Consider the following 27926-nt stretch of genomic DNA (forward strand, 5'->3'; position numbering starts at 1 on the left):
ATTTTTCTGAAGTTGTCTTTTGTCCATGCCATCTTCACATGTCTCCACTATAGACATAATAATAAATAGAACTGCCAGGGGCCAACCTGCCTCCTTCCTCTGCCCTACCCTGGGAAATCTATGAAAATATCTGAGTAACTGCAGCATTTTTCTAGGTCCAGTGTCAGGGCATGAAGATACTCAGTATCGAGGCTGTATCCTGAGAATTAAACAGATAAAAAGCCACTATGTCCATAGAGTTGGCACTCCGATAGTTTGATATTGCTACTCTCAAAACAGCACATTGCATTTATAGTACTAATAGGTACATTCTCTGTGTCTCCAAATTTCAGCTTTTAATAAACTAATTTGTTATTAAGAAAATGAAAATAAAACCTTTCTTGGTGATTCTGCACCAGGTACATGCTCCAACTTCCATGGTCCTGCACTCTAGCGCCATCTGCCCGTTCTAAGAACCATTCCAAATGCTGTAGGTATTTGAACACCTCTCAACAGCGCTGCTACTGCCTTGAGTCCACAGATTTCTTCTAAGTAGTTTACTTCTGTTCTCCTAATGTGAGGTAGCCTATCTGTGGTAATATGGTTCTCAGAAACTCATGGTGAGTCCTTGTATAATAGGCCAAATTGTGATGTTACAATGGTGCCTTCAGTATGGTTGGGGAACACATAGCAGATATACACCCCCAAAATGAGGCCCTGGGAGAGATGAGGTTGAGAAAGGCTTTGCAACAATGTAAAAAGACCTGTTTTTGCCTGAAGGTCAGAACAATATAAATATGTCTATACTTAATTCTGGTCATGGTGGCACACACATGTAACTCAAGCCCTCAGAAATGGAGGTAGAAAAATCATGAGCTTCAGGTCAGCTTGGGCTGTATAGAAAATTCAAGCCTAGTCTAAGCTATATTTATTGAGGTCCTGAATACACACACACACACACACACACACACACACACACACACACACACACCTCAAGTCAAGCCAAAGCAACAAAGAAAAACCAAATAAGGGATGTTTTCTCTTAACCCTTGCATTCATTTGTACTATAGGTTCTAAGCAGAGCAATTAGAGAAGAAAAAAAAAAGAAGAAGGTTATCCAGACTGGAAACAGAAGTAAAATCACCTGTATTTGTAGCTAACAAAATCATTTATATAGAGATCAAACAGTACCCACTAGAAGCTGGTAGGATGAGTTTCATGAAACTGTGGGCATTACAAAAGTTAACAGTATTGTATTGTATTTAATACAACAGTTAAACTTAGAAAACCATTCCATTTAAAGTAGAATTTAAAAACCAGATACAGTGATGTACATCTGTAATGTGAGTGTCTGAGAGGTAGGGGTAGAAGTTCTGCGATAAGTCTGTCTGGGCTCCATAGCGAGTTCCAGACCCACCCAACATCACCACATGCTGGTTTCAGCTCTTACACAGGAGTAGCACACTTGGTAACACACTCAGACCAAAGCAGATATTATAAAACTACATTAACATCAGCAACGCATTAACAACACCACAAAGGACCAATGAGCAGTGACTCATCCGTACCACGGGCTTACAAGCAAGTGTATCCCCCCTCCAAATCAAACAGCCAGGGGCAATGAGAAAACCCTCTTTGATTCCACATTTCTCTCTTTTCCTCTTCAGGAGGAATATCTGTCTATTCTGACTGTTTCTATTTCCTCGCATCATATTTTCTTTCTTTTTTTTTTCCTCTACAGATAGAACAGACAACAGAAAACTGCAGAAAGAAATTACTTGACTCAATGGTTTGCAAGCACAAAGACCTGAGTTTGAGACCCCAAATCCATGTAAAAAGAAGGGACACATACTTGTAACTTGAGCACTGGGGAAGCAGAGACAGGAAGATCACTGGGCCTGATTAGTCAGCCAGGACTGTTGTGCTGCCCACCAATAAGAGACTTTGTCTCAAAAGAGGTAGGCAGCATGAAGATAACATCTGAAGCTGTTTTTGACACACACACACACACACACACACACACACACACACACACACACACGCATGCACATGAGCCCATACACACATATGCACTCTCTTTCCTCATGCCTAAAACCAAAGTGGGCTCACAGCATCTTTTTGTCTCTCCTAACAGCTGCTGGCATTCATCACAACAGGGTGCCTTGATTCAGTGGGGCTTAACAACAGGGCTATTTCACTACTGCCAACTCAAATCCAGGAGTCATTTCTTTTCCTGTCTATTCACCATCCACAGTTTATATGAAAAGCAAACTACCTGAGTCTCTTTGAGCACACCTTCACTGGCCTCCTGTCTTCACCACTCATTTGAAAGTTATTTTTACCAGGATCATCTCTATGACAGCTGTGCCTAAGCCAGTGGTAAGTTTTAGATCCTATGTAATTTTAGTCCTGGACAGCACTTTCCAGAGGTATTGCTTCCTTCGCCTCAATGCTCCACATTTTCTAACCCTTATTCCACGTCTCTGAAGGCATGTCCTCATCTCTTTTGCATTTTTCTTAGCTGTTCATTTGTGAGAAGCTCAATTTCCCAAATTTGCTATAGCAGCTCTGATGCTGTACTGCTGGGCGGTGTGGTATTAGTGATATTGTTTCAAATGTAGCCTGCTCCTGCTCCCCCAGCCCACATCTGCATCTCAGTGATTCATCATCAGCTACTCTCTTGCCTGCAACTTCAGCTTCCAAACTTTCCTCAATCTGATAATGTCTCACCTTCACAGTCGTGTGTTTTCTGTTTCTTCAGCCCAGTCCTGAATTTCTCCCTTAGCAAATAGAAGGTAGAAAGTCAGGCATGCCACATTAATGCCCGCCATCAAGAAGAAGATTATATGCCAAGCATTTTCCGGATCCTGAGGGATTAAAATACAAAGTAAGTGTGAGTGACTGATCTTGATTTTGTGTCTTATAACATTTAAAATATAGTGTTAAAGTAATATGTAGACTCAACACAGGCCACTTAAGCATTCAAAACACTTATAAGAAAGTCATCATTTTACTCTGGACAAGTAATTGCTTTTATATAGAGAGATTTCTGTTTTCACCAGCTATTAATATGACAATTTCTTTTTCTTTGTGTGTGTGTGTGTGTGTGTGTGAATTCTTTCTTTTTTCTTTTCCTTTTTCTTTCTTTCTTTTGTTTTTGTTTCTCTGTGTAGCCCTGACTGTCCTGGAACTCACTCTGTTGACCAGGCTGGCCTTGAACTCAGAGATCCACCTATCTCTGCCTTCCAAGTACTGGGATTAAAGGGGTGCCCTACTACCTACCACCAGGCAATATATCAGTTTCTTAGAAATAATGCATCGTTTTTCTCATGATTTATTATTTTAAAACTTCCTGTCCCTTTCAAGATACTTATCCAGACAACAGTGTGTTATACCACATAAGCATGTATGGATAGGTGTGGGACTCTAGCTCCCATTTTTTCAAGGGTTCTTAGGTGGAGAAGAGAGGAATTAAGAAATGATAGATAGAGAGACCTAGCAAATGAGAAGAAAGACAGAAACACAGGATAGCTTCGGGAGGGCCTGGATCAATACTGAACGGCCTCATTCTCTATTGAAAAGGTCTTTTTTATAACATGCCATGGGGGGAGGCAAAAGACCTCCACTTGCAAGATCAAAGCACACCGCACAGCCAAGTGTAGACCCTTCCAAACACCTGCTAACCATGCCTGTGGCCAAATCATCTCCTTATGCAGCCCTGCTGGGTAAAGCAAGCTCAGATTCTCTGTCCCTGAGTAGGTTCTCACTAGAAAGCTTCTGTGGACTCTCACAGATAGGTATGTAGAGAAAGTGTGCTTTTAAATGCAGTTGGCAGATTCTACGCACTATAACTATTATTTTTAGCCACTCTATGTACAGTAATTGTTATTTTGCTATGATGCCTCTCATATTTCCCGTGGCCGTGTTCTGATACAATTAAGCGAAAGCAGTCCAGGTTTTCTTCTTCAAGGCCTTCACAGTGGTGGACGTGGTGGCACACACCTGTGTGTCAGCATTCAGAAGGCAGAGGCAGGAGGAGAGCTGCAAGTAAGAGACCAGCATGGGATGCATAGTGAGTTCCAGGTCAGCCAGGCCTACACAGCAAGGTCCTGTCTCAAACAAAACCCCCAATCCCCTCAGTTATTCTTAGCCCTTTGTGAACACATGCTAGTTGTATAAAAACATTATCATTTCCCACAAAAATAATCTAAAGTTTTGGTTGGGAGTGTATTGAACCAGCAGATCTTATAACAGAATTTGAAGACATTTTATAATTTTTCAAGTCTTTTAATATAAGAGAATGGTGTATCTTACCATTTATGAGATTTTTTAAATTTTGTAAAAACTATCTCCTGATTTCTCCACTGATATGTAAACTGTTCATTAAATATATTCTTACATATATTATTTTATTTAAGGGCTATAAATGATATACTAAAATTATTTTGTACCATTTATTCAGATATTTAGAAAATAATTCATATAGACCATTGATTTATACTATTTATATATTTATGCTGTATCAGAAATTACGTCAAATTTTTTGTTAATTATCACACTTTAGCTGTAGAGCCTTCTCATTGTCTTTGAATCTCTTCCCTTTGTCATGAGTGTCTTTCATATTTTAACTAGAACACAGTACAAAGCTAATGAGGTCATCGCCTCCTTTTCTTGCTCTCGGTGTCAAAGGAAAACTATCGCACGTTGCACTGACCTGTGCTGTTTTCTGCAGTAACTGCAATGTGACTCTTACGTTCTGATAAGGGATAACCAACTTCCAGTTCACCTTCACCTGTTAGATGTGGGCCCATCTTATTCTACCCTAGAGTTGGAACTGCAGTTTTTTAAGCCTGCATTTCTCTCTGCTGTGGAAAGCTAGATTCCACTTCTTTATCTCTGAGCTGCCAGTTTAATCTAGGAAGAGGTATTTCTTAGTGAAAAGGTAGCTAACACGTCAGACGAATGTCTCTTGAGAACATTTTCTTTTACGTCTGGGTTATTTACTCTGTGTGTATGTGTGTGTCCACGTGTATGGATGTCATGACACGAGAGTGGAGGTCAGAAGATGGTTTTCAGGGAGTTGGTACTCTCCCTCCATTATGTAGGCTCTGGAGATCAAACTCAGGCCATCAGTCTTGGTGGCAAGCACCTTTATTCACTGAGCTTCCACAAAAATCTGAGTGTACTGATAACAAATGCCCTCTTCTCAGTGGGAGAACTGAGCTAACAATTGGGCTAGCTGGTGCAGTGTATTTTTTCCCCCAAACATATGGATGTGAGGGCAACATCTGTCACCCATTGACCACCAGCGTTGATTTGGCTGATCTGACTGGCTAGGTGGGTGTTCCCTTCATCCCTCACTGCTCCATGCACTTTCCTTCCCTAAACAGAGGAAGACCAGTCTTTGGTCAAGGGTACATGGGTAGCTGTGCTCCCCTGCTGGAACCTCCGAAGAAGCTCTCAAATGCGTATGGGTTTGTACAGTCACTGTTGTTTGGTCTTTGTGTTGAAAGGGTACACTGCGTGTGACTTTGTCCTTTTACAATCATTACACTTGTACGTTAACAGGCGCGGTGCGTGGCCGATTTCTATAAGTTCCCAAACTACTTTACAATTACAGGTAATTTCTAGGGACAGTTTCATGGATGGTGTCACCTCTACCTAGAGGTATTTTGATTTGCTTCTTTGAGGCTCACTGGGAGGTCTCAGCACCCCGAAGCACCCCAATTTGGCTTGGTATTTTCTGCCACCCAAATGACACCAGGCAGATTATAAGGACTGGCTATTGATTTCTGATCACCCTTTCCTCAGATGCAGCCCTTGGAAAGTCTAAATGTTTTGTTTATCAGGGTCTCTATCATCCATGAACTCTGGAGAGCACCCCTAAAATCAGAAGCCCTTTTCCCAACAGGAAAAAAAATCCAGTCATTTTGGAACAGTTCTTCGAGTTCCTGCTCCTTGCAGCCATTGCCTGCTATTGCCTCTGCTCAAGCTTCACAGAAGATGCACCTTCCAGTTTCCAGCCTTGATAACTGTTTACAGTAAGAAAATTGACTCAGACCATTCACTCTCCCATTGATGGAAGTAGAGTCCTTAGAGGTTCCTTTTGTTCACAGTAAATCTGATATTTCTAGTTTTAATTTGTATATTGTTGATTACAAGGGGGTAAATTAGATTCCTTGTCATAGGTCATATTTCTTATATCTTCAGTCTCTTATTTCACTTTTTAAGACGTGCATTGTTTGCAGTATCTTTGAGGCTCTAATTCTGTGTTTTTGTTTGTTTTTTTCACATTTCTTCAAGTGTTTTGAAATTTTTTTCAATGTTGAGCCATATTTATGGAACCCCCATGGGGCATGAATTCAGGATGTTTCTCTAGAAAAATTTAATTTGCTCCAGTCAGGCAGCTAAGGTCCTGAAAAACAATTCTTGGTGTGTGACATTTAGAAGAAACAAGATTTGATGGGACTAGAAAGAGAGCTCAGAGGTTAAGAGCACTAGCTGCTTTTCTAGTGGACTGGGATTATCTATTTCCGGCACCCACATGGTGTCTCACAATGGACTGTATCTCCAGTTCTAGAGCAAATGATGCTCTCTTCCAGACTCTGGGGGGCACCAGGCACACAAATGGCATATATTCAGGAAAAACAACCATCACATAAAATAAAAACAATTAAAAAAAAGATTTTGGGGAGAAAAGAGATTTGAACGTAGACTTCAAACTCTTGTTGGCTTACTTTTTCACACGCTCAGTGGACATTTTAGTCGATGCTTCTCTTCCCTCACACTGAGGCAAAGGCAGACAAGATTCCTTCCTGGGCAGAGATAACTTTGTGGAGTTCTGAAATCACATTTCCTCCCACCTTCCAGAAGTTAGAGGAGAAGTTTGCTCAGCTGACCATGATTGGAAATTGCTGTGGGATGTTCTGTATGGCAAATGTGTTGCTCTGATTGGTTAATAAATAAAACACTGATTGGCCAGTAGCCAGACAGGAAGTATAGGCAGGACTAACAGAGAGAACTGAGGGAAGAGGAAGGCAGGGAGGGACGCTGCCAGCCGCCGCCATGACAAGGAAGATGTAAGGTACCAGTAAGCCACGAGCCACGTGGCAACGTATAGATTAATAGAAATGGGTTAATTTAAGATAGAAGAACTAGATAGCAAGAAGCCTGAGCCATTAGGCCAAACAGTTTAAATAATATAAGCGTCTGAGTGATTATTTTATAAGTGGGCTGTTGGACTGCCGGGCTTGGCAGGTCCTGGAGAGAAAACTCTAGCTACAGGAAATCAGCTCAGGGTATTCAATAGACGCAGTGGAAGAGGAGGGTGTGGTTGGCTCTTATGCTCAGAAAGAGAGCTGATCCCGGTTGCCCTGAATTTCCCTTCTCTCGTGAGGCCAGCATTCCTCCTAAGGAATCTCCATGGCACTGTCTGTGACTTCTGCCTTTATGACACCATAAGTATGTGAAGCAGGATTTGGGGAAGCTCCTCTATGGGAAATGTGGCCACAATGTATGCTGACTACCTCACCCTGGCCCATGCTGTGTGGTGGGTTAAAGAAATCCCCAACACGACTTCTCCACGTGAGAGCTTTTCTCCAAACAAACCAGTTTATGAGCTAGTGAAATTGATAGGGGATGGGGTTGGGGTAGATAAGGACCCTTTTGTATTCTATATTGTAAAGGGTACTTTTGTCCTCCATAAGGTAGAAAGGAACCTGTATGTTCATGTTATCAATAACTTAGAACGCACACAGTGCAAGCATCTGGCTGTTGTAAATTAACGCTCCAGTCCAGAACAGGGTTGATAGGCAGATGCTAGTTAGACCCAGCATTTTAAGAAGGGACTGGTCTCAGGCTTCTAGAGAATGAGGGCAAAGTGCAAAGCCCAACACCCAGAGTGTGCAGACACCACAAGTCTCAGCAATATTGCTGACCACCTGACCAGTGGGGCAAGATGGACTTCTAGAATGATTAACTGCTAGCTGGCTACAGTTTTTTCCTAGGATGTTAACCCGCTACCTTCTCAACTCACTCTTCGAACATTCCAAATCAAGTGCCACTTAAAGATGCAGTTCCTGCCTCTGCTCACAGCTTTCATGGTGGCAGGGAGCATGACCTTCAGTATTTGGATGCAGAATGAGGGTGCAGTCCTTTCTCACTACACACTTAGCCAGTATGCCCATCCTGGCTCCGCCTTTTCGGATCAATGTTTGTCCAATGATCCACAGCAGCCAGTGGCCCTGTGGTCATTCACCTCCCTGGAATCAATTTTTCTGAATCTCTAAAACATTCTTTTACTTGTTTTCTTCAAGATGAGGCATGGATTTTAAAATTGTTGTTACTTGTGTGTGTCACAGGATATGTGCGTCTGAGAACACGCATGCACCACGGCCTGGGTGTGGAGGTCAGAGGAAATGTTTGTGGAGTTGGTTCTCTCTCTCCACCATCGTGTGGGTTCCAGGATTCAAACAAGGGTGTTAGGCTTGTGCTGCACCCCCTACCGCCCCCTGAACCACCGTGCTAGCCTGAAGCATGTGTTTTAAGTAACTTTAAATTGGCAGAGTATTTCAATTGTGTCCAGCAAAAGGATTTTAAATAATTCTGTGACAATTGCAGATGCAGTGCCTGCCTCAGTAAAAGTGACAGTGCCCCCCAACCTTTACTTCCGTGTCTTCCTGTTTCTAACTTCCTTTCTGACAAAGCTCACCTTTGTACTTCCACGACTCTCACTCAGCCAAATCCCATTTCTGTTCCCTGTTCAAGCCAGAGACCCATTTCCTTTCAAACAACTGAAGAGTTCCCAATACCAGCAGCTGCTGCACAACAAGAAAGAATAGATTGTCTGTAGGAGAAAGAATATATTGCCTGCTGACTCAGAGGACCACTCGCTGTTGGCATCTCCTCCAGCAAGTTTTATGCATGCGTGCATATAACTTTCTTTATACAATTAAGAGCAAAAACAAAATGGAAAACAACTATGCATATCTGCATGCTACTTACATGATTAAGGATCAACCCAGCCATAGCTGAAGAAATTAGGCCTCCAGTCATTCCAAATAAAGATGAAACTGCTTTAATAAATCCATAATATCTGTACAAAAAGGAAAGAGAACGTGGATGGTAAGTGGTCCAAATGCTTCAGGCAAAGCTACCCCAATCCAATGAGGCCTGAAGGGGCAACTGTGATGCAGTGAATACTCATTCCAACTGTTTAAGTTCATCAGCCCGGCAGAAAGCACGCACGGCAGCAATGTTCTCCTTGTTCTTCAGTGCCAGAAAGGCTGACGTTAGCAGTAGAGAATCTACGACATTATCAAAATGGCCCCACGTGTAGAGGAAAACTCAGCAGTGTTTGAGACGTCCAAGTGCAGCCAAGAGACGCGGAGGGTGATATGGGGTGCGCGTCGGGACTGGATTGAGACTTACTGACTGAAGGGCCCTGACCGCTTACTTGGTCCAATCACAGAGACCGGAGCCACTGACCCCAGGATTGCTGTCAAGCCTCTGATGAGGAAGCGAAAAGGCTGTTTATAAGCAGCTATGATTGACCAATCCTGGATGTTCATATCAACGTTAGCAGGAGATGAGCAAGAAAAACGAGGAGGCCACGGAAAGCCACAGACCAAGGAGACGGCAAGTCCATCAGCCACAAAGAGTGAGTCAGTGCTTAGTTGAGACCAGATTGGTTCAGGCTGGGAGCCTTGGCCTTCAGCCCGGCATTAGAGGTTCTGAGTTAGAAGGTCTCTCCTCTCATGGGTAGGAAAGTCTTCAGGATCTTTTGTTTTATTTCCTGTGGTCTATACTGTTTCACTTTGCCTTTACATGTTTGATGTGGGAGGAGCATAGAGCTTGTCAGTTAACTTACCAGCCCCTGCTCAGGAAAGGGTCACTGCTGAACCCTCAACACTGTGAGGTCACAGATTAGAATTTTGACCTCAGTCTTGGGAGAGGTGGATAGTATATCCACGAGGATACTATCCTTTGAGTATTTCTATTGTGAAGAATACTTAAGCCTGTGAGCAGACATAGGGATTGGTGGGGGCAGGGACCATTAACTGGCCTCAGTTTCCACAGTTCACCTATTTGCTGCAGCAACAGAATCCATGGATGGAATTGGAGCCAGTTATGACTTTTCTGAGCCCTTGTTACTTCTGTCTTTATGAGCTCCATAAAAATACTCAGATTATATATATATATATATATATATATATATATATAATATATGTGTGCATGCATATATATACACATATATACATATATACATACATACTCATATAAGGACAAATACACTAACACTATTGAGTTATTTTTGTCACCATAAAAGTTATATTTTGTCTTTTAATCTTAAAATAAATGGAAACACTTGTGTGGGTCCCTCTTGAGCCATGTCTTTTTGGTAAACTGGTATGAACCTGTTGTTCAGGTACATTTACATTCACAGCATCCCTTGCAGCTAGCTGCAGCTTCAGAATTAAATTTGGGTTGGCTTTTGGATGAATAGAAACTGTGAGAATTTATTCTTAAAGACATTTCTTGCTATGGACTTTCTTCTTTTCCTTTCAATGGTAAACATATGCCACTGTGACCGGAGAATGCCTTCTGGGTGAGTACAGTCACGTTGAATTAACTGCAGCTTGCTTTATGATGATGCATGTTTGTCAACTTCAGTTGATCTTACAGACCATTCAAAATGACATAAACTCAGTCCTTATTGAGTGCTGCCTTGCCTATGTCAATTAGTTCAAGTATGTTCATTTGTCCTTCTACTCATCAAAATCATTTCCAACTTTTTGTCTACCTCTTATTGTGGGTGATCTGTTGAGACCCCTAAAAGTCCCTTACTTGTAATTGTGTGTAAGTATTTGAGAGTAGTGCCTGGCTAGTTCAGTCGACACAGCATGAACCTCTTAATTCTTTGAATCTCTTTGTTCATGATGAATATAAATAAAAATGTCTGGGCTGGCCAGGTGGGTCAGTGAGTGAAGGCACTTGCTATGCAAGCCCGGCAGCCTGAGTTCAACCCCTGGAACCCATATAAAGATAGAAGGAGAAAACTGACTTCACAAAGTTGTCCTGTGACCACCAGATACACACTTGCACGTGCGCACACACATATACCTGCATGCACATGCATAGTAATAATAAATAAATAAAGGAATATTTTAGTTTGAACAAAAGTAGAAGTCTGATATATTTCTCTTTACCATTATGAAGTATATTTTAAAATTTCTAGCTGTGTTTCTTGAACTAAAGTATATTTTATCTGATATTTTGATAGTGATGCTAGGCTTCTTTTTATTTGGTTGATTTTAGAATTCTTTCATTTAATCAGTGTCTCTTCTTGGCAGCAAAGCCATATGTCCTTGTAGATTTAAGTTAACCTGTGCAGGAAATCAGGAAGTTGGACACAAGACTTACACCCTCAGTCCCAGCATGTGGGAGGCTAGGCAGAGTTAGGACCCTTCCTCTGGAATCCATTATATACCCACAAGATGTAGCACCTCTCTGACACAGGCCAGGCAGGCTTCACCCTTCATCTCCATCCCTCAGTCCCCTCACAGTGGGGACTTGATACAGGAAAGCAAGAGAACCTTTACATTGCTTTAACATAAGACTTTTTCCCTTTCTTTCACAATGCTTACCTGCAATTTGCTTGTTCTTTAGAGGGAACAGCCTGTGGTTTAAAGTATTTTGTAAGCAAATTAAAAAGAAACATGGCAGTGGGTTTTTTGTGTTACTGATTTAATACTTGAGCATAAAAATGGTTGAATCAAACCCGAACAAAATTAAGATGTCTGAACTATGATGCAGTCCACTGTGGGAGGGAAGGAGAATTCAAGAGCACACAATCCACTTACTGATTAAATAACTAAAACAGTTGAAATCGCTGTTGCAGCTGCCTTAAGAGGATGGCATTGCTGTCTGACTGCACCACAGAGCATCCTAAGAACCTCTAGTACCATCTGCTTTTACTGCTCCCCAAAGACATGGTGGCTACTACAGTCCCAGGCCATCTCTGTCTCACTCAATCTTATTCTCCCAAACAGGCTTTCATGAAATCACATCTGCATGACTCTTCTTCATTTCAGACCTTTCTTTGCTGTAAAAAGGACTTTAAGTCCATTGGAATGATGCAGCTTAGGCCAGATTAGATGTCACCCAGGTCATTACCTGCTCAGATAGCTTACATGCTGCCAGATGCTGATAGACAGCATCACTGAGGACGTGACTGACTATAGCTAGTCTTGGAGAAAGACATATTTAGGTGTGGATCCTCACTGCCTCCACCCTTTGTTTTCCTACCCATAGCATGTGGATAAGGTTATTATTATAGTCATACCAGGGCATGATAGGTACATAAGATACTTAAGATTTTACAGGTATTATTTGTGGATATAGTCTTAATATTTAAGTGAACACATTTTAATTGACTTTCTACACTTGAACTTAGTCAACAGGCTGAGAAGCAATTGATGTTGCCCATTCTTTATCAAATAATTTTTGTGTCTTTCTATAATTCCATGCAATTAGAATACTTGCTGGCATTTTTAAAGGCAAACCTCAAAACTAAATAAATGAAATGGATACATTTGTTGTTTCTTATGGCATATATTTTATGTGAACCTGGTAGGCAAGGTTCTTTTCAAATTTATGATAATGATTATTTTGTTTGTTTTACATCACTAGAGGTCACTGCTTTGGATAATCTTATTAATATTTTGCCTGCGTTCTCCATGGAGTGTTAGCCCCACAGTACAGTGTGAGTGTTGTCTGTTACCTGGCGTGAATTACAGAACTGTTTTTGTTAGTCACACCAATCTCTCAAAGGACATATGATAGTAAAAAGCAGTTTTCATGCTAAGAAAGTATGCACTAAAATCTTCTGTAGGATCCTGCTGTGGTTTGTATGCATGTTCTAGAGGTTTGGTTGCCAGGGGCTTGGTTGCCAGGGGCTTGGTTGCTCCCGGCTTGGTTGCTAGGTTGATACTACAGGAGATGATAGAAGGGTGTGGCCTGTTGGAAGGTCTTTAGGTTATTGAGGGGATATGCCCTCAAAGGAGATGTAGTCTTTATGTTCCAGATGGGAAGATGAGTAGTTTTGCTTCACATGAACTCTTGCCACAATGACCTGCCTCCCCACAGACCCAAAACAATGGAGCTAACTCATAAAGGACTATAGCCTCCTAAACTATGACTCAAAATTAACCCTTTCTCATTATAAGTAGGTTTACTTCAAGTATTTTTTTAGAGTAATAGAGAGCTGACTAACACAAATTCCAAACCAGTGGTCATAATTAAGTATTTGAACATAAATCTCCTTGGTAATAAATAAGTATAGTTTGTTATGAAATTAGCATCTAAACTTGCACATAATAGCAGGAATGATGAAATAGACAGTCCCAATGACATTTGCTACATCCAAAGCACTACTATGCATGTTTTATCTATACTGAATTGTTCAGGACTCTTTTATTATTTCATTTTCTGTCTGTGTGTCAGAGACTCTTGCTCTATAGCCAAGGTGGCCTTGCTCTTGCAATCCTCCTCCTTCTGCCTCCTGAGTGCCGGGTTACAAATATGTGCCAAACACATGGTTCCTTAATACTCTTAACAACCCACAAGCTAAGCATTCTCCTTTTACTCCAGATCATAGATGAGGATATCAACACAAAGGTTTGTTTGAGGTCAATGGCCATCTAGACCAATAATGCAATAATATGACTCTAAAATAGGCACTTGCTATCTCTGGGCTATTCTCTATAGGTCTGTAATAGGTGTGCAGTCTATATGTGCAACTATTCACATCATTATTTATATTTGACATACATGATTTTCCCTCAGAACTGTCACTCTTATGCCTGTGAGTGTCATAATATTTGAAATCCTAAGGTGCTCCTGAAATTAGGATTCAATAAAGAAAAAGAAGGTATTTTTTTTCCTTTTTTTTTTTTTTTTTTTCGAGACAGGGTTTCTCTGTGTAGCTTTGCGCCTTTCCTGGAACTCACTTGGTAGTCCAGGCTGGCCTCGAACTCACAGAGATCCACCTGGCTCTGCCTCCCGAGTGCTGGGATTAAAGGCGTGCGCCACCACCGCCCGGCTTTCCTTTTCTTTTTTGGGCATTTTGAGATAGGGTCTTATATAACCCAGAGTGACCTGAAATTTGCTAGATAGCTGAGACTGAATTTGAATTCCTGCTTCTTCTGCCTTAACATCCAGAACTGGTATTAAAGTATATATCACCATACCAGAAAGAATGGTATTTTAAAATTATTACTTAATAATAAACTAAGAAAAAATTACAATAATCCCTTTTAAAAGAACTAGAAAATAAAGTAGTTAGGAATAAATTTAACCAAGGAGTGGAATGATCTGTACTTCTAAATCTATAGGGCATTGATGAACTGAAGACGTGCAAAGGATCAGAAGAATTAAAACTGGTAAAATATCTATGTTTCTTAAAGTGATCTAAACACTCTATCCATGCCCTGTGAAAATCCAAGTGACACTTTTCACAGAAATAGAAAACAAATTATTAAACTATATATGGCCTCACAAAGATAGGCAAAGCCATCCCAACAACAAATAACAAAGTAGGAGGTCTCACACTACTTGTCCTCAAAATATACCTCGAAGGTTCGGCAGCCAAAGGGACCTGGGCTGACACCAAAGCAATAAAGCAAAATAGAGAGCCAAGAGATAAGCCTAGGTATTTATGGCAGGATTAATTTTTAACAAAATTGCCGAGAACAGAAAATGGAAAATGGGCAGTAAATAGTGTTGGAACCAATGCAAGTCTACTCACAGAAGAAAACAGAATTGTACCTTTCTTTCAGACAATATATAGTGCATCAACCCAAAAGTAACTGAAGCCTGAAACTATAAAGTCATGACAAAGAAGCACTGTGGGAAACTCCAAGACTTTGGTTGGACAATGATTTTTTTTATATGACTGAAAAAAATCACAAGCAACAAAAGCAAAAGGAGAAGAGTGGAATTCCTTCAAACTACAACTTTTCTGCAAAGTCAGGGAAACAGTCAGTCGAATGAAGAAGCATAGGCAATGGGGAAATTGTAAACTACACATTTGATAGAGGATGACTATCAGAAATACATCAGAAACACAACCTAAATAAAGATGAGCAAAGAACCCAAATAGATACTTTTCAAAAAAGACCTCAATTGTCAACAAATATATAAGAAAATTGTTTAACATCACCAATCATCAAAGAAATGCAGATTCAAAACATAGTGAGACGTTACCTTGTATGTTAGGATGGCTGTAAAGAAATGAGAGAGGTTTTGGTGAGAGGTAGAAAACTGAATTAGTGCAGCCACTAGAGAAAACAGTGTAAAGGTGCCTCACCATATTTCCTAGAGCTGTGGCTGCTAGGCACACATTAGAAAGAGACTGAGTTGATATGTTAGACATTTGATAACATTATCCACCCAGATAAGACACAGAAAAAGCTAGTGTCCACCCACACAAAATGTGGTCTGTATGCACAATAGAATGCTATTTCCTTTAAAAGAAGGAAATCCTGTCATTTTTAACAATATGGATGAACCTGGAAGATATAATGTTGAGTGAAATAAGCAGGTCACAAACAAATGACACACAATATCATGTACATGTGGAATATAAAGAAGGTGACTTCATTAAAGTAGAGAATAGAAAGGGTATTTTCAGAGTCTAAGGGTGAAGGGAGATGTTTAGGAAGATGCTGACTGAAAGATATAAAATTTCAATAAGTTTAAGAGACGTATCAAAAAACAGTGACTGCTGTTAACAGCAATGCATTGTATTCTTGAAAACAGTTACTATGATAGATTTTAAGCATTTTCATTACAAAAGAAATGGATTCTATGATATATATATATATAATATTACTTAACTCCATTTAATCATCCTACAATGTATCAATTTCAAAACATCATGCTGTATACAATAAATGTATGCAATTTTATTTATTAATGCAAAAATAAATACATTTTAAGAGAGCCCTACCTGGGAGCAATATCCAAGGCATTGATAAAGTATCCACCGAAGGAAAAGCTGAGTGTTGAAGTGGCAAATATCAGGAAAATGATGGTGCTGTAGAAGTTGGAGCTCAGGTAGAGCAGGCACATGATGAAGATCACAGGGCAGAAAATCCCTGCAGAACGATCCAGACCATACAGTTAAGTGCTTCTGAACACAGAGCCAAAGGACTCCCCAAGCATTTGTCTGTCCTGGATGTTCCTTACCTAGTGCAGTGAAGAGTTTCCGGACAGTAACTATGCTGAAAATCTTCCTGGACAGGAAAAAGTCTGACAGCTGACCTGCTGTGATGCCACAGATGTAGGCAAACAAATAGGAGAGACTAGACAGCAGCCCATTCTGAGGAGGAAACATTATTCTGAGTGTGCATAGTGGAGAAACAGTCCTGTACAGTCAGTTTTTTCACTGAAATTCAGTAACTAATGTATACTTTGGACTTGAAGATGTGACTCAGTGGTAAAGTTCTTGTCTGGGATGCACAAGGTACTGGTCCAGTCCCATCTAATTAATGAATGAATTAAATGTGTACTTTGATACAAGAAACCATCCAGCTACATACAGCGCTAGAGTTGTGTCTGGGAATATGAGTTCCAATGTAAAGAGAAACTTAGTTTTGGGGTTAGTAAGAATTGTCACCATCCTCTATTGTTGTGGAATATTAATTTAAGGTGTATTGCATTCATTTATGCTGTAGAATATTTGTTTAATGAAGCAAAGACATGTTACACTTGTTTGATTAAAGAAAATTAACTTGGGGTCAGGAGGCTGAGTCAGCAACTAACTGACAGGAAGTGGTAGGGAGGAACCACATGTACCTAGGGTTCTTAAGTGGGGGCTGAGCAGAAGGATGCCCCGTTCTGGGGGAGCTGCAAGCTAGGAGAGGAGGTTAGTTACTTGCTATTCAGCCTCTCTGGGTGAGCAGGAATTCACCTCAACCTTTGAATCCCGAATTCTATAGAAGGATAGAGATCTGGATAAAGTTCCCTTCAGCAGCCATAATAGAGCTGGTGCCCGAGGGAACAAAATTCCTGCATGGCTATGGCCACTTCACCTAATAGCTACTGATAGCTGCAGAGTTGCAATTGCAGATTAGGACAGCAGTTGCTTAAGGGGCTGCTGTGAGCCACAGAAATATGAAGTAGGAATTTAGTTGACTATGGAAAAGCTGTTACTTGGAAAAGTCAAGGACTCTTCCAGAGGATAAAGCCAAAACTCAAGGAATATTAGTGATATTGGCTTTTGAATATATTAACTATATCCTGCAATGAATTTCTTGTGTGCTATTGTACCTTTCCCATTTGATTCTTTCCCCAAGAACTTCTAACAATGTGTTTGATCATTTGCTGGGCACGACTTTGCTTATACTATTGGGTTATTTTGGATAAGATTCCCCAGTTGTGTTTATTCTTCATTAGCAAACATTTGGCCAGGGCCATCTCTGGACAAAAGTATTTCATCTGAGACACTTCTCCTATATCCAAGGACAGACTGCAGATAGATAAGCATTAGCTCATCTCATCTACAGATAAGAGAAAATAACCACTAACAATTAAATCCTTAACTCCTTACCTTCACCCCAGTTTATTAACACAAGACTCTAATTTAAGAGATTTACTGCTTACTATTCTGAGATGGTGTTTTGGACATCTACCAGTTACACGTAAAGGTAATTATTCCAAGGAGACTGCCAACAAGGCCAGGCAGACGATGGGTGCCAAGCTTCATTTCTTATGCAAATCGAGCTTTAATCCTCCCTCTTTTATCTCAGCCCAGGTGTTATTTCTATTTCTAAAGACTCCCCCCTTAGCAATTAACTCAGAGCAAAAGTGCTTTTACTAACTGAATACTACACATTGTGACACAGGTTGCCTAGCAACCAAGTAAACTTCCCCCACCCTACCAGAAAGTAGCACAGCCAAGAAAGCTGGGACAAAAATGGCACCAAGGGGAAAAAAAGGCAGTTTCACTTTACTAGTGACTCACTGATATATCATCTCCTAACACTTTACCTAGCCACTTCTAAGAATATAGTCTGAGCACATAAATTCCTTTTTAGAATCCCCTAATTGATATCAGCCCTTAGTTGACCTTACCAGAGAACTCCCATTAGTCACTCCCTTTTTTGGGTTGTAGAAGAAAGCCTGACAGTCACTGCCTGGTGTAAACTCTTATCTGCCTTTATGACCCTGAAAGAACTCAAGCCTTGTGACCTTGCCTTGGCCAGAGAATTGCTGATTGTGTGTGTATGTAAACTGGAAACTTCAGAGACTGGAGAGAAGAATGAAGATGGAAAGAACTAAGATAGAACAATGAAAGAACAGTGGAAGAAGGGACAGAGAGGAGCTAAGTATGAGAGCAGAAAAGAAGCTGTGTAGAGGGAATTGACTTAGAAGAATAAGTGAATGGATTAAGAGCTTGGTGTGTTTAGATCGTCAGCTGGTTGTTAGATTCTTCCATGGACCCTGGGAAAAGACTATAAAGGGATGGACCCCTATAGTCTTTGATAAGGGGCAGCTACTGAATTGAATTTAATGAAAACAACAGTCTATAGATTTTCGTTTTTAGTGTCATGGGATCTGGAAAACTGCAAGAGAAGACTGCTGAGAACAGCAAGTGTCAGCCCTGAGGAAAATGATGGAGGATAGAGATGATATTGATAATTGATGACAGACAATTGCATGTTTGCTCTAACTGGCCATGGTTAACTCTAGGAATGACTCCATGGTTTCATTAAGATAAGGTTGAATCAGGGAGAACCTGTATGACCACAACATTATGCTGGCCGCTAGCTTGAGGCAGGAAGTACACTACAAAACATTCCAAAATTGGGAGCTCAGACTCCATTTCTAATGGAGTCTTTTCTGGTTACTTTGATATCAAATGATAAGCAGTTCTAAGCATAATTGACTCCCAATGTCAGATGAGCAATGAGAATCCTTTAAGAGTAAGACCCAAAGCCCAGGAGTTGTAGCTTTATTCCAAGACAGTAGGTTGACAACAGCTAGGCACAGTGACAGAGGCTGGCTCAGTAACGTTCACATTAGGACTCCATTCCCTAAAGAGAATGGTACTGTCAAGCTATTTTCAATTTTCTGAGATAAAAATCTCACACTGTGGCCCAGGTTAGTCTCAATGTTAGAGCAATCTGCCTGGTTCAGGTTTCTAAGTGCTGAGTTGACAGGCAGGCATTTACCACAATACTAACTTGTAACATTCTTAAGTAACATGCTAAGACATATATTGAGAGGAGCTGGGGGACCGTGTGGAAATGTGGCTGCATGTGTGTTGATGGTAGTATTCCAGACACTGTATTGATACCAACACCCTTTGTCTGGGCAGAATTCACATGTAGGAAACCATGCATCTCCAGATAAGGAGAACTAGTTAGTGTATGAGGCAGGCAAAGACTGAGTCTATGGTCACAAAACACAGAGAGATAAAGAAAGAGTCCTTTATAAGTTAAAGGTGAGAATAGGTAGTACACTTACCTCTCTAATATTAACATGAAGCACTGTGCTAATAAATATTGGAGTGTATGTAACCAGGAGGCTGTTGCACCATATGAAAGCAAAGGTATTGAGGATAATAGCCCAGAGTGGAAGAGACTTAAGCATAGCTTTGATTGGCAGAGATTGTCTGGGCAAGTCTACCTGGAAAAGAAATCAAGAATCATTCTGAGTGAGGATCAGCTGGAATGTGTTTTGTTTGGAGCAGAATCTAGGAGCTGTCCAAAAGGAGCTAGGTGTTTTACCTGCTGGGTAAGAGAGGAGGTGATGTAGTCCTTCTCACTGGTGCTAATATATGGGTGGTCCTTGGGGTCATCATAGAACAGAAGGAACCAGGAAAGACTCAGAACACAGCCAATGATACCTATCAGAGAATCACATGTTACAAGGAGGTTCTACCTGGAGTTCTGGATCAAGTCCACTTCAGAGCACCAGTCTGAGAATCTAAGTGATCTCTTTCTTCTCCAAAACCCTCTGAGGCTCACACTTTGAAAGTGTTCTTTGTAACCACAGCTGGTCCTTGTTGTGGAGTGAATTTTACTGAAATGCTGGTGTCGGTGAGCACTTTGCTCTGTCCTGATCCAGTGAGTCCGTCCATTCTTTTAGGGTTCCCTAATGTTGGCCCTTTATGTTCTCAGATTTGTAATGCTCCCTACCTCCAGAGCATGCCGTACTGAGCTTTCACAGAGCTAGACAGCGGTACGATTTGAACCATCACCGCAAGGGTAGATGTGCTTCCAAGTTCTGACTCTGCCTTTGGCCCACTATGGGAATTAGGCATTTTCTGTAGCCTTCTGAAACTGACTTAGCCAAAGATGGCTTGAATAAATATCAACAGGCCCTCCATCCCTGTACTTTCCTGTTGAATTTGGCCATTAGAAAGCCTGAGAAGGGATGAGAGGGAGAGAGGGAGTGAGAGCAGAGTATCTTTTCAAACCTATGACATCTCCCTCCTAGAGTTACCTCCTTATATGCCTTTTTTTTTTTTATGACTAAACAGGGGTGTGCTTCAGGCATCCAATCTATGGGACTTTTTGATTGGTTCTGATAACTCTGACTCATTTGCTGTCTTGGGGTAGGGGTCAGGGGTAGTGGTAGATGTTGTAACCTAAGTTTACATTATGACATTGTCCCTATAATTCTACAATCTGTCTTTCAAAGTAATTGCTTGGTAAATATGATGATTTGAATAAGAGCGGCCCTCATAGGCTCATATGTTTGAATGTTTGATCCTCAGTTGGTGGAACTGTTTGGGAAGGATTAGAAGGTGTGGCCTTGTTGGAGGAGATGTATTCCTTTTGTGATTTTGAAAGCCCACAGCAGTTAGCGCATGCTCTCTCTCTCTCCCCGCCCTTCTCTCTTTCTCTGCCTCATGTAAGTTCTCAGCTACTGATCCAGAGCCATGCCTGCCTGCCTGTTGTCCTGCTCTCCACTATGATGGTCATGAACTTACCCTCTCAAACTGTGAGCAAGCCCCCAAATTAAATGCTTTTTAAGTAAGTTGCCTTGGTCATGATGTCTTATCACAGCAATAGAAAAGTTAAGAAGTCAGTAAATAAATCTCAAGTTTGCCGTAATTGTGACTGTGAGCAATGTGACTTGAGTAGGAAAAGTCCCAAGAGGCTTTTGTGTTGAACACTTGGTCCCCAGCCGGTGGCACAGCGAGGAAAGGTTGTAGAATCTTTGGGAGATGGAGGGACTTTTACTGGAGGAAGTTAGTCTGCGGGGGCAGACACACAACTTGAATCCACCGGTGACCTTTCAGAAATCAGTATAGGTAACTATTATGATAGTCTGTTCCCCCAGAGAGTTTTTTTACGTAATATATACCAAACCGTAACATGTAGTTGTGTAAACTGGGTAGGAAATCACGAACTTCATTTCTGATCATCAGCCTGCTGAATGCTGATTTCTCTTTCCCTTAGTGAAGACTGTGGGTTGTTTATTATTATTATTATTATTATTATTATTATTGTTATTATTATTATTTTACATCCCAACCACAGTTTCTCCTCCCTCCTCTCCTCTCAGTCCCTCTCCTCAACTCCCTTCTGCCTGCAGGTTTTTTTTTTTTTAAATAGGGATTTCATATAAATTGTTATGTTATATTAAATTTAGATTTTTTTGTGTATTCTTAAATTTTGATGCCTTACTGAGGTTTTATAAAAAGAGACTCACCAAAAATGTAGAAAACCATGGGCCAGCCCAGGAGATCACAGGTGAATCCACTCACAAGCAGGACAATAAATGGTCCCATTGAAAACCCTAATCAAAGGGCATAGAGGACACCCCTGTTAACAAAGACACCTGGAAACCCTAATCAAAGGGCATAGAGGACACCCCTGTTAACTAAGACACCTGGAAACCCTAATCAAAGGGCATAGAGGACACCCCTGTTAACTAAGACACCTGGAAACCCTAATCAAAGGGCATAGAGGACACCCCTGTTAACTTAACAAAGACACCTGGAAACCCTAATCAAAGGGCATAGAGGACACCCCTGTTAACAAAGACACCTGGAAACCCTAATCAAAGGGCATAGAGGACACCCCTGTTAACTTAACAAAGACACCTGGAAACCCTAATCAAAGGGCATAGAGGACACCCCTGTTAACTTAACAAAGACACCTGGAAACCCTAATCAAAGGGCATAGAGGACACCCCTGTTAACTTAACAAAGACACCTGGAAATGCAGCTAACAAACCTCTGTGTCGTAATGAACAATCTCCATGGAAGAAGTTTGTGTTTCCAATGCTCAGGAGGAACAGAGAAAGTCTTTTCTCTTCTCTCCTTTTCTGTTGTTTAAGATAAGGACACCTCTTTTTCATTCCAAAACAACTTGTGTGTGTGTGTGTGTGTGTGTGTGTGTGTGTGTGTGTGTGTGTGTGTGTCCATCCATGTGCATTCATTTGGAGGCCAGAGGTTGAAGTCCAGTGTTTTCTTCTCTTACTCTCTGTATTGAGACAGGGTTTTTCAATGGACTTGGAACTCGCTGTTTCAGTGGGGCTGGCTGGCCAGCGAGCCATTGGCTCTGCGCCAGCTGTGCTGAGGTGATAGATGTGTGCTGCCATGCCTGCTACTTCACATGGGTGCCAGGGTCCTCATGTTTGTGTGACAAAAACTTTATCCACTAAGCCTTCTCAACCCTAATTAAAGCAAGAATATTGCAGGGGATGTTTCTGAAGCCCCTAGCAATTCAAAGCTCACATTTTCAATGACTCTTAGAAAGACTTTGACACAAGGAGGTAAAAACAGGACTTAACCATTCTTGGCTTAAGTACTTACCTGATAGAGTCATTGAGGTAAGTCGGCCTCGTTCCAAGGGAGGTGCCCATTTGACCCATATTCCATGCTGGCCCGTTGACACTGTCCCCTGAAATGAAAAGATAAAGATTTTTGAACTCTAATACTCTGCATCCAAGCTCTATGTCTGTTTTAACCATGTCTTAATACCTGGGCTATTCCCTGGAGTACTCGACACACAATAACTAAGGCTGCTCCAACTTGTGCTGCTGGTGGGATGAGCAGGGACAACACAGAGCTGAGGAACAATGAAGACCCAATTATTCTCTTCATTGGGTATATTCCAGATAGGTACCCAACAGGAATTTGAACTGTGATCATACCAAACAAGACAGAACTGAGAATAAGTCCTTGGATATCAAGACTCCAGGAATACACAGGGTTCTAAAAGAAAGAAAGAGGAGACATGTCTAAGGCATGAAGATATAATCTGGTGTTCATGGGTTCCAGGAATGTGGTCTTCCTGCTCAGTCTGTGTAAAGTAGTCCCCCCCTTTCTAAAATTTGCTTTGTCTCAAAAAAAACTTTATTATCTTATAGTGTCACTTAGCATATGTATGTTCATTTTGTCATTGATATTTTCAATTATAGGTTAAGTATCTCTTATCTGAAATGCTTGGAATCAGAAAGGTTTCAAATCATTTTGGATATTGGAGATATTGGCAGCAGAGGTAAGACACTTGGTTGTATTGCACTCATATTTAGGAAGAAGAAGAGATGAATGCTCACAGCATCAGGGGTAAGACACCTGGTTGCTTTGCAGCCACAGTTAGGAAGAAGAAAGAGATGAATGCTGATGCTCAGGCCCTCTGGAACAATAGCTATCTTAGCAGCTGAGCCTTCTCTCCACCTTTTGAGCTAGCCTTTAATCACAGAATATGCTTATTTTGATCCTTACTCATAGACTGAAACTTGAACTTTATTTTCTAATTATTATTATTATTTTGCCAATAATACATGGCCTCTGTAGAAACTAGCTAACAAGATAAAGTCTTAAACGTGTACTTTATACTTTCAATATACCTTTAGATCATCCAGCATCTCCAATGTAGATCCATTAGGTAAATGAGGTGGCTTTGTGCTGTTCACCATGGCTACCATGGTGAGGTTCAGGCATACCCTTTGGGCCATGATGACAATATTACAGAAGTGCAAGAAGATGGCCAGTCCATATCGGAAGGAACAGAAACCTGGAACTGGGAAGTAGAGATGAGCATTGCAATTAGTAACACCGTTAGAGTCAAAAGTCAGGCATTTAGAACTCTAGACGTCCTAGATAGCAAATTAAAATTTTATTGTAAAAACGTCCTTCTAGAAATTACCATAGAATAGGAAGATGTGGGACTGATGTAATAATCCCTATTGCCTTAAAACATAGTTTCAATTAGAATGTCCTGGAATGTTAATCCAGTTTGCAAATGCTTTGGTGCATGTCTATTTTAAAGGAACCTTTGACAAATACCTTGGGTTTTCATTGGAAGTAAGTCCCTTTAGTGATCTCAGTGGTATTTTCTCTCAAAGAAACTGCTTTAATCTTCAAACTGAATGACTTTTGTGGTTGAAAAACTCATATTTTCGCATTGTGAAATTTTTTTTCTCAAGAGAATAAACTTATTGAGAAAGTATCAAGCTGTGGTAAAGAATGCAGTATTGGTATAAAACCAAGTATGTTCATCAGTGGAAGAAAGCAGGAATTCCAGAAATATATGTGCATCTATGACTAAGTGGGGTGTGTGTGTGTGTATGCGCGTGTGCGCGTGCGTGCGTGCGTGTGCGTGTGCGTGTGCGTGTGCGTGTGTGTGTGTGTGTTGCACATCTGTATACATGTTCACATTGGGGGAAAGTGGTTGTGCATAATTGGAGTCCAGAGGTCAATGCTGAGCATCTCCCCCTATTGCTCTCCACCTTATCTCCCTTAGTTTTAGAGGGAGTACCTCTCATGGAACCTGGACCACTCTGATTAGGCTAGACTGTCTGGCTAACAGACCACAGGAGTCCTCCTATATCTCTCTCTGCAGCACCAGGATGACAGGCACATAGCACCACACCTAGGTTTTTATGTAGGTGCTGGGGATCTGAACTTGGGTCACTGTGCTACTGTTGCAAATGCTTTCCTGATGAATCCATCACCCAGCTTCTAAACACTTTTGGGTAAATGTAATTCAGCGAAGGAAAATAATGTGTGCTTTCAAGAACAGCATTTCTCCCAAGAAAAATTAATACATGCTCACAAAAAAGATTTGTAGAAAGTGTTTGAATCAATTTTATTCAAAATAAAAGAATGTTTAGAAAGAATGTACATACTGCATTTACTAATATCAAGCATACTCATCAGAATTAAAAAGGAAGGAGGCATTGAAAGACTCAGTTGTCTGGATTCATCTCAACAAAACATGCTAGGCTAAAGAACTTGTTACCAAAGGCTGTCTACTGTTATGAAGTCCCCTAACAGTCAAAAATAATTGGTATGGCCTCTCCTATAGACAAAACCAGCAGTGAGAATCTCCACCATGCCAAATCCATCTCACATCTTGCATCTGTCTGACTGTTCCATCTGTGACCTCTAAATGTGGATTTCAAGTCTTATGTGATTCAATCGATTCCCCTTGATAATTACCCTATTTGACTGGGAAATGGTTTGCATGTACCAGGGTTAGGATATGTTAGGGGTGATCTTAGAATTCTGCCTACCATGGTCCATCATCTGACCCCTAAACATTTATGTTCATCACACATGCAAAACATAGTCAACCCATCCTAAGCATCCCCAACCCCCATTTTATTGTAATGTTACCTTGAACCTCATCAAAAGTTCATTACTTCAAACTGCAAAATCTCACCATCTAAATCAGGCCCAGATGACCCTTACAGGAGCAATCCAGCTGGGCTACAATCGCTATCTGTGGACTTGCTGAAGAGACAAATGTAAGTTCTCACCACTGCCACCATGCAAGAATGGGACAGGCAGGGGCAAAACTACGAACATTAAGATTCTAAAAGAGAAAAAATTCATGAATCCACAATGGGTTTGAAGTTCAGCTGAACAAATACTGGGTTTTAAAATATGAATTTTTATCCTACTTATAAAATAAAATAGTATAAAGTGTTATAATCTGATACATGTACTGTAAGGGTGCATTTTCATTGTCAGTTTGACCATATTGCGAAACTACAGAAACGTGGTAACTTATACTTTTGGGCTTCTTTTGAGAATTTTTCCAGAGAGGTCTGGAATCTGGGTCCCTATTCAGATGAGTACTTTTTCCAGTAAGCCCATGGTGGCTGCTACCTCTCATGCAGGCTGATCAACATAATGTCATCGATATAATCGACCACTGTGATACCTTGTGAAAGAGAAAAACAATCAAGATCCCTGCGAACTAACTTCCAACACCAGTTAGAAGATTGACAGAAGTTACACATGGGCACAGCGCTCACCAAACCCCATATATCTATAGCTGTTTCTCAATGCTCAACCTGCCAGCAACAGACACCAACATTGAGCCCACAATAAGCCAGCCCCTGTGGGTGTTCAGCTAGCAAGCTGATAGCAGATAGATTCTATTGGATAATTTCCTGCATAGATCGGGCAGTGTTTTGTATTTACTAGATAGACAGTTCTTCTGGATATGAATTTCTCCTTCTTCTATGCAATGTTTCTCTAGAAATAACTTTCTCTGAATTCAGAGAATGCCTTATTTCCCCTTCCTGGCATTCTATAACACAACAGGAGGTCACTTCCCATTCAGAGATGTGAAGTAGCAGGCCTGTGTTCATGGAATTCGTTGGTCTTACTACACTTGAGTTACAATGGCCTTTTGAAGACACAGTTACAGCATCAGCTTGGTGGCAATACTCTGCAGGGCTGGAACACCATTCTGCTGGAAACTGTGTGTACTCGGAATCAGCATCCAACATATAGTGCTGTTTTTCCCATAGTCAAAATTCATGAATCCAGGGATCACAGGGTTGAAATAGAAACCATCACCCCTAGGGATTTGGCAGTAAAGTTTCGCTTCCTATTTTAAGGAACTACTGCTCTGCTGGACTCTACATATTGGTTCCAGGGGGAGAAATTCAGACATTGATGGCATAGCAAGGACTCCCCTGAACTGGAAGATAAGGCTTCTTCCCTGGGGGACTTTGAGCCAATGGGCTATGAATGGAGTTAAAGGTTGATGGGTGATAAATCTGATCTACCAATAGGAAAATCTGGCTTCTGTTCTAGCTTGGCAAGGAAGAGTGTGGCAAACAGCAGTGTCTTTTAGTGTCTCTCTTAGGGTTTCCCAGCCTAGTGATTAAGGCCAATGAGACTCAATCACAATCCTACCCAAGCAGAACTACAAATGATGCAGACCTTAGGAAACTGAGCTGTAGATCCCTCACCAGGTAAAGACCTCAGTCCATTGAGGTGCTTCATGAAGACAAAGGCTGTGGAAGGTGGTGGTTATAAACATCAGCTATGACATATGACCTATTTATAAATACTAACTATGACATGCGATCAGTCCCAGAAAAAGCAACGGTGCTTATCCTGAGCATTTCTTCCCTGTTTTATTAAGAATACGTTTGTGACTACACATATATGTATTAAGCAAATTGTTTTCTTTCTTCTGTTTGGTTTTTATCATTTATATGGGACTTGTTGATGATATACTAATATTTAAGCACTGTTAGTTGCACGGTAGTTATGGGATGTTAGAAGAACATTAAGAATCATGTGAAAACTCTATTGCCTTTTCTGAATACTTCTGAGTTTATGCTTCCATAGAACAGTTCTCTCACATGCCCTCAGTGGTGTTGTGTTTAAGAAGGTGGGCCCCCCACACACCCCCTGTACAAGGGGATAGCACTACCTTTCTTGGGAAGGCACTGGTTCTCCATTTGATACTTATCTTCTTGTTGATGGGTTTGGTCTCCATCCACTGTGGATGCAAAACACACTGGTCAGCATAATAAAGGAAGAGCAAGTACTCAGGACTCCTCTCTGACTGAAACCCAGAATCAAAGGATGACTCACCCCATCACACCAGTGCCCTTTCACCTCCACTGAGGGCCTTAGTTAACATTCCACTTCCATGATATTATTTATTTAT

General features: G+C 41.0%; 1 protein-coding gene across 1 annotated transcript; it reads right to left on the minus strand.

Moving 5' to 3' along the window:
* Nucleotides 1–2711: 2711 nt before the first annotated feature.
* On the minus strand, nucleotides 2712–27714 carry Slc17a1 (solute carrier family 17 member 1). Its single transcript, XM_052729415.1, has 11 exons — nucleotides 27687–27714; nucleotides 23854–24026; nucleotides 22982–23215; nucleotides 22814–22901; nucleotides 21706–21792; nucleotides 19773–19891; nucleotides 19510–19671; nucleotides 16228–16360; nucleotides 15989–16136; nucleotides 8983–9073; nucleotides 2712–2846 (listed from the first exon to the last, which is right to left on the minus strand). The coding sequence occupies exons 1-11, from the start codon at nucleotides 27712–27714 to the stop codon at nucleotides 2712–2714; spliced, it is 1398 nt and encodes a 465-aa protein (XP_052585375.1).
* Nucleotides 27715–27926: the final 212 nt, after the last annotated feature.

The sequence above is a fragment of the Peromyscus californicus genome, unplaced genomic scaffold, assembly GCF_007827085.1.
Source record: "Peromyscus californicus insignis strain IS unplaced genomic scaffold, ASM782708v3 Scaffold_8__1_contigs__length_139910024, whole genome shotgun sequence".
In the NCBI taxonomy this organism is placed as follows: Eukaryota; Metazoa; Chordata; class Mammalia; order Rodentia; family Cricetidae; genus Peromyscus; species Peromyscus californicus.

What these genes read in the sequence shown, in the direction of transcription:
- Slc17a1 (XM_052729415.1), bottom strand. Translation starts at nt 27,714, where the DNA reads ATGGAGAACCAGTGCCTTCCCAAGAAAG. An exon ending in CCAGTGCCTTCCCAAGAAAG is followed by an intron (nt 24,027 to 27,686) that starts GTAGTGCTATCC and finishes TCTACTTCCCAG; the next exon opens with TTCCAGGTTTCTGTTCCTTC. An exon ending in TACCTCAATGACTCTATCAG is followed by an intron (nt 21,793 to 22,813) that starts GTAAGTACTTAA and finishes CCCTTTGATTAG; the next exon opens with GGTTTTCAATGGGACCATTT.